The 7,844-nt window shown below is 44.0% G+C and overlaps 1 protein-coding gene across 1 annotated transcript; it reads right to left on the reverse strand.

Moving 5' to 3' along the window:
- Window positions 1–4,242: 4,242 nt before the first annotated feature.
- Window positions 4,243–6,851, reverse strand: LOC103069995 (actin-like protein 7A). Its single transcript, XM_082931492.1, is given in 3 exon segments — window positions 4,243–4,622; window positions 4,625–5,712; window positions 6,733–6,851. Coding segments are annotated over 3 exon segments (1,587 nt in total).
- Window positions 6,852–7,844: the final 993 nt, after the last annotated feature.

Here is a 7,844-nt window from a genome sequence, read left to right on the forward strand (position 1 = left end):
TTCCACTTCTCACTCCTCGAGGCCTGGCTGTTAGGAAGTGGGAAGAATAAGACCATCTACCTTAGCATTACGGAGAGCTGCTCTGTACAGCAGACCTCAGCAGACACCAATTCTATTTTATTTTGCATATAATTTTAATCATTAAGCAAGACTTTAAGCTTTAACCCATATAGCACCATTTTGTAAAAAATTACTGTTCTTTTACTTAGTGCTGATTGAGAGCATATTTCTGGTATTTATGGTAATCAGGACATTGGGTTTCATTCCCAGCTACAGGTCGGAATCATACTGGAACCGTAGACGAATCACAGAATTGATTTGTGCCTCAGTTAATTGGGAATGTTTCGTGGCTGCTACCTCAAAAGTGTGAAGAAAAGTAAAGTAATGTTTTTAAACTGTTTTATGTTCCTTGAGGAAAGCATTATATATAAACAACATGGCCATTAGTGCTCCCAACATTTGGTCAAATTTCATCATTTAAATGATTTCACCTTGAACTAAAGCAGAATGAAAAGCGAAATCTATCCTTTGATATTCTAAGCCTTCCTATGCTGACAGCGGTTATTTTGTAATATCTTGCCAGGTCATGTGCTTCCAGTTATAACTGGTTTGAGTCTCCTATCACTACAGGGTCCATACGGACTACTTTTATTGCCTGTGAATGTTCTGCTAGAGCTAGCAGTGTTAGAGCTGGAACAGATTAGAATTTCTGAAACAGTATTGCATACATTTGGGATGGTGAGCAGTGTGCATCATAGGCATGAACAGTAGTAAGTTACTCCTTTTTCTCCAAATGTTGCTTCTTTTAACATAGTGTTTTTGTCAGTATCTAGGCCATTTCATTTATTTTTCTTTATGGTGCTTAACTGACGTATGTCTTTTAGTTATTTTCTTTGAAGCAAATGAGAATTTATCTCTTTTTGGTGAGTCCAGAAAAAGCTCAGTTTCTTTTGACAACAGTTTTGTGGCTGACTCTTGGGTAAGGTTAACAATCTCTTTCATGCTTTTAATACCAGAACCAGACCTTTATTACTCTACGTAGACTAACAGGAAGTCAGAGTATAGGTATACCCAGAATTGTGTAACTAAAGAAGCCTTTCCCTAATATAGCAAAATGTAAACTATAGAATCTAGGTGTGTTCACTGTATAATTCAACTTTTCTGTGTGTCTGAAAATTTTCACAAAATAATAGAAAAAAAGATCTATAATTAAGTGCCCAACATTGAAAGGTTGCAAGTGCTTTTTGACTACTCTTTGGTGTGGATTAATGAACATGGTAACTTATATGACATTTTAATATATTATAGTACTCTTGCTATGGATAATAGTAAAGGGACCCATGCTGATGGGTTGGAAATAGAAGTAAATGTGCCTGTTTATAATGGTGTGTCTTTGCATGGATGTTCACTTTCCTTGAAATACTGTATGGAAACAGCAAGAAAGAATTTGTGTGAATACAAATTACTATCAATTACTCTCTCCTCTGAGCAAGATGGAATTTTATTCATTTGGAGAAGGAGCAGGTGGGAGCAGACCTTCCAAATTGAAGGCAGAAGGCAAAGTCAAGGGTGAATTTATGGGAGGAAATGCTGTGTATAGGCAAAGGAGAAACTCCTGGGAGTGATGAATGCTTAATTGTGGGGAAAGAGTCTATCAAGTTCTAGAGAAGAGTATATAATTCTTCCCCAAAATTTGGGCTCTTCCCAAATTCATGTTGAAGGAAGCTAAAAGCCTCAGTTATTTAGTTTGTTCCATGGAATCAGCTTTGTTCAGATGCTCCAGACATCAAGAGGAAACTTGCAGGGGATTGTCTCCTGTAATCAAAGTGTATTTTATATTTAGACTTTTTGAAAAACTGAGGCAGAAGCTAATGTTTTTATTATGCCTTTATGAGTATAGCTTGGTGTTATTTCTTAGCACTGCTGCATATTTTAAAATAAATTTACTTTTTGCATATATCTACATATATACACACACATATTTATGTGTGTATATACATACATGTGCACACATCTGAGGGATTTTTCATAGCCATAATTGAAGAGGATGTTTTAAAAAATAAACAAAACTGACGATTCTTAGTAATTTAAGGTGACTACAAGTTTGGGAAGAAAAATTAGCTTTTTTTCCTCCTCCTGTGCCGGCCCATAGCCTTCTTTGCTTCACTAGAAGCACCACCTGGACAAGTCCTTGGGAGTCTTTGGCTGTCCTTCCTTGTCTGTCATATTTAGTAGTAACTGAGTTGAGGATGAACATCTTAGAAGCTAGGTAACCATAAATGTCCGAGATCTGTAGACAAGCCAAAGTTTATATTGGTGGTGTTTGGCAACCCTGAAGGCCTGCTCTTGATTCCTATTTTCTCTGTGCTCCCTAAGCCCTTGCCTATGCTTCATGCCTACAGTGGGCTGTTCCACCATTATTCTTACTAGCTTTGAAGTCCCAGGAACTTCAAGACCAACAGATGTCCTCTTGGTATACGGAAAGAACAAAGTCATGGGTCCACTCATCTTAGTGTCCTTGAACAAAGTCATTTAATCTCACTGAATCTTGCTTTTCTACAACCTTGTGTGCCCACTGGGATAACCTGGGTTTCTCAGCCTTGGCACTGTTGATAGTTTTGGTTACATCATTCTTTGCTGTCCTGTGCCTATAGGACGTTTAGCAATATCCCTGGCCTCTACATATTTGATGCCAGTACTACGTACCCTCTACTCCTGTTATGATAACCATCAATATCTTTAGATATTGTCAAATGTCCCTTGGGGTTCAAAATTGTCCTCAGTTGTGTCTTTGGGTGTAGGTGTGGCTCAGGATCACAGTAAGGCATTTGGGCTCCTTATAAGAGGTAGAATTCTACAAGATAATACTAGCTAACAACCCTTGGGATCACCTCCTGGAGGCCACACACTGGTATTCAGATGTTTACCTCTGATATTTACATCAGCTGTGTGAGGTAGGCATTTGAAATCAATTTTACAGGTGAGCAGACTCAGGTCACACAGCTAGTTGGTAGCAAAACAGTTTCAAATCACAGAGTCTAAAGCCCATGTTCTTTCCACTATTTTATGCTGCCTGCCAGTGTTGGAGACAGGGCAGAGAATGTACTGGGGACTGCTCTAAAAAACAGAAGGTCCAATTATAAATTGCCCTGCAGGAAATACCACAGAACATGCTGGGCTCTGGAAGGGCTTCCCGGACCATGAGGATCTTTATGTTCCTTCAGTTCCTTAGTTGGGTTAGAATGACCGACATGGACCAGCCCCCCACAAACCCACACTGCAGAAGTGGCAGCCTTTATCCTGCACCCATTCCAGACTCCAGTTGTATACCCTGCAGGTTGATGCAGGGGAATCCAGTCTGGTTGGAGAGGAGCATCTGCTGCTTGAAGTGTCTGGAGAATGGCTGTGGGTTGCATCCTCATGACCTTAGTGCTGATAACCCAAGACAAATCTGCCCCCAGGTTTTTAAAGGGGTAAATCTATATAGCACTTATTCCCTGAAGAGATTTTCCCTTAAGATAACACATATCTTGCTCATAATACACCAGGCTTCAGCAGCCAGTCACCATGATGGCTTGGTAAGAACTGGTATCAAGACATAAATGACTACTGGAACTAAAAGAAAGTACAGTTAAAGCAGACATCAGACATCTTCGTCAGCTCTTTCCAAGCCTTCAGAGTCGCTGATCAAGTGTGAAATGCACTCTGCTGCTTTGTGGGCGACTGAACCATTACAGCATACTTCCTGTTGGTGTTTATTGAAAGGGATATTCTTATAGGCCACAACAGCATTTGCTCTATCTATCTAATCTATCTTTATCACACTCCCCCTTCCAAGCAGAGTTTAACAATACTGTAGTACCTAAAGTGGGGAATATACAAAATAAGGGACAGAATAATTTTAGAGGTAGTTTCTCCCCCAAATACTTAAGCAATCAAACTATAAGGCACGTCTTTTTGGTCCATAATCACTCCCCCCTTCTCCCCCCCACCACCCCGCACTGCCCCTCTCCTTCATCCAGCCCCTGCTGTTGTTTTGGCAAATGGACATTTTAAGGCAGATGCTGCATGTATGAAGTTCTCATTGCATGAGGAAATAGAGAAATACACTGTGGAGGGAAACGCAAGGATTGTTTAATACTGCAGGAGTGAACTGGCTGGCTCAACTCCCTATGTATGGGATGGGTGCTCACCCAGCAAAGCTGACGCATGGCCACCACAGCAACCATGCTTCATCAGAGTTCAGAAGCACCTTCTGTAGAGGAAGAAAGGCCCATGTTCCTCGTACTCAAAGCGGTGGACCCACAGTGGTTGGAAGCCCTGAAGCGATGCTAGGAGGGAGCCACCCGTCCACACTGCAGTGTCTCTTTCGGGCAACACGTTTACCTGGGGGGCGTCATTAGGACACATGCTTCTCAGCTCCTTCTGCAGACGGTTAGGGAAACCGCTGAGCATAGTGCTCCCCCCACAGAGCAGGATATACCCCATGAGGTCTCGTTTGAGGGCGATGTCACACTTGTTAAGGCAGGACACTGTCTGGGTGTGGAGGCCCAGCTGCATGGACTTGGTCAGAGAAGGCTTGAAGAACATCTCTGAGCAGAGGAACCTTTCCTGGCACAGGTATCCGGCAGGGTGTACTGGATTGTATGCTCAGTAGCTGGGACTTTCTTCTCTTCAGTGGGGACCAGGGCCACAAAGCAGCATTTCTTCTTGATGTCCTCCACAATGCCCAGCTGGTCCTCAGTGAAGTGTTTCCCCGAATTGTTCATCAGGCCCATCAAGTAGGTTGTCAGGTCAGAACACGCATAGTCCAGCCGTCCAGTGATGCTGGGCAAAGGATAGCCCTCATAGATGGGAACTACATAGGACACACCGTGGCCGACCTCCACAACCAGGCCGGAGGTCCTTCTGTAGGAGTACATGGACAGGCGGGACTGGTAGGCGATATGCATTGCGGGAGTTTTGAAGGTCTCAAACAGCATTTCAGCCTACTTCTCTCTATTTGTGTGTGGGCTCAGGGGCGGGTCTGAAACCAAGGCGGCGTGCTCCTCTGGGGCAATCTTCATCTCTTGATGGAAAAGATATTCCCAGATATCCCACACTGTATCCCAGTCCATGATGATGCCATGTCGCAGAAGATTATTTAGCTTGAGACAAACTTCTGGGTTGATAAGCTCGTGCCACACAAATGACTCCTTGTGATTGTCCCCGGTTTTGGCCGTCTCCATGTAGGGTTTGCCCACTGTGGTTGAGATCATGTGGGTGGGCTTTGGCAGCCCGGCCAAGCCCCATTTACAGTAGCCCGTGCCAAGGTCCATGACCACTGCTTTGGTCAACTCTAGCTTGGGCTTCTTATTGACCACAGGTGATCTTGTAGGTTCTTCTGGCTCTGAACAGTTACGGCGAACCCACGCTGCCTGCTTCGCTGGGCCGTCCTTTAACGAGGCAGTCTGGAGGACCTGTGTCTGCAGGGATTCCTGTTCACCCATTCTCTCGGAAGGCCAATCCCCTATGATTGCCGCCTGTGGAGCCCACACGCTCTCAAGAGCTGTTTTGCTCTCGGAAAGTTCCTCAATCCCACTGGCCTCAAGGCCTGAAAGGCTTAAATCAGAGGGCAACTTGAGAATTTCCCCAGTGATGACACCACTGATTATGACATAATCCAGTGTCCTAGGGCTTTCTAGATACTGGGAACCTTCTAGATACTGGGTCCTGTGTTAGGGTAGATTTGAAATAGTGTTTCTGAAGTGACTTACTTTTTACTAAATTTTGTAGTAAACCTGGTTTATCCAATCAATTAATATTTATTGAGTGCTTACTATGTGCAAGGCAGGCAGCAGTGGAAAAAAAAAGACAAAAATCTCTGCCCTTGTAGAGTTTACATTCTAATCAGTGGGGGTTGGGGAGAGGCAGACAATAACCAAAATAAATATATGTTAGAAGATGTTAATGGCAAAAGAGAAAAGCAAAGCAGGGAAGGCTGGGGAGAGGGTGGCTGTGTTAATGTGCCATGTATTTTTCTCCCTGAGGCAGTGACACTTGAGTGAGGACCTGAAGGAAGTGAGGGAGAGTGCCACGTGTATATCGGGGAGCAGCAGGTGCAGGCGACTGTGGGTTAGAGCAGGGTCTGCAAACACAGGCCTGCAGCCTGTTTTTCTTAATAACATTTTATTGGATCACAGCCACTCTCATTCGTTTACATGTTGTCTATGTCTGCTTTTGTGCTACAACCTCAGAGTTGAGTCATTGCAATAAGTACTGTATGACCTGCAAAGCTGAAAATGAGTATCGACTATCTGGCCCTTTGCAGAAAAAGTTTGCCTATTCCCGAGTTAGAGGGTTCCAAGAAGAACAGTGTGGCTGCAGTGGAGAGAGAAAGGAAAAGTAGAGATGGGAGAAGGGGTGGGGGAGGGAGAGCAGCTCACATTAGGTCTCATAGGCCATTGCTAGGACTTTGGCTCTAACTCTGTGTGAAGTCAGAAAGCACTAGAGAATTTTGAGCAGAGAGTTGACACCATCTGATTTAGATTTTAGCAGGACCAATGGCTGCTATGGTGACCGTGCCAAGCACTTCTGTCCCACCTATTTCTTAGGGCAACCTGCAGGGGAATTATTTTTGGACACATATTTGCACACATACTCCTCCTTCGTCCAGGTCATTGGGTTGACAATGAAATTAGACCCTATAGTCCCACTGATGAGAACACTGAGGCTCTCGGGTACATAGCTCACCCAAGGATATCCAGCCAGCAGTGCCAAGTTCTGCTGACTGCGACTTCTTCCCGGGGGTGTCCCTTGATGCGACCCAACATGTGTCTCTGAGGCTGCTTGGCCACTGTATCACATGCCATCTCTGAATCTGGGCCTGTTGGTGCTGACACCTGCTGCTCTCAAAGTGCCCAGGATCCATCCTTATGTTATGCAGCACCGTGCTCTTAATAAGGAGGCAGTCACTACAATGGTGGGCTTTCTCCTTTAAGGAAGTTACTGGGGATGCTCTTTACTCCTTTTGGGGTATGAGAGAAGAAAAGGACCAAGTCTAGTTTCATGAGCCTTGTGACTATGTGATAGGGGCAGCTTCTTGATTCAATGGGTAGAGGAGGAGATGGTATTGAACTTTGAAAGAAGAATAGGAAAGTACTTTTCTCTATGCCTGGCTGCCTGAGAAATAGCTTACTTACCTCTGCTTTCCAGGGGTTTGCATGGCCAACTTGGATTGTCTGACTTTATTTCAAGAGAACTTGTATGACAACCAAAGGTGTATTTAGTTTAGAATCATCCATTTTCCTTCTCCTCAACCCACCTCTTGATTTCTGAGAAATATGCAGCTGCTTAGTACATTTTTACTGCCCTGGAGTCCTGTAAGAGGCTCTCCTAGTTTCCTATTGAGGCTGTGACAAATTACCACAAATTTAATGGCTTAAAACACAAATTTATTATCCTGCAATTCTGGAGGTTAGAAGCCCACAGTCAGTCTTAGTGGGCTAAAATCAAGGTCTCAGCAGGGCCTCGTTCCTTCTGGAAGCTCTAAGGGATAATCCTTTTCCAGCTCCTAGATGCTGCCTACCTTCCTTGGCTTGTGGCCCCTTCCTTCATCTTCAAAGACCTCTCAGACTTCTGCTTCCATTGTCGTATCTCCTTATCTGAACTTGACCCTCCTCTCTCCCTCTTCTTAAGATACTTCTGATTACTTTGGGCCCACCTGGATAATCGAGGGTTGTTAATCTCCCCATTGCAAACTTCTTAGCTCGCATCTGCAAAGTCCCTTTTACCATGAAAGGTAACATATTCACAGGTTCCAGGGATTCAGATGTGGACATCTTTGGGGGACCATTATTCACCCT

Source organism: Lipotes vexillifer, unplaced genomic scaffold (genome assembly GCF_000442215.2).
Source record: "Lipotes vexillifer unplaced genomic scaffold, Lipotes_vexillifer_v1.1 scaffold1801, whole genome shotgun sequence".
NCBI lineage: Eukaryota > Metazoa > Chordata > Mammalia > Artiodactyla > Lipotidae > Lipotes > Lipotes vexillifer.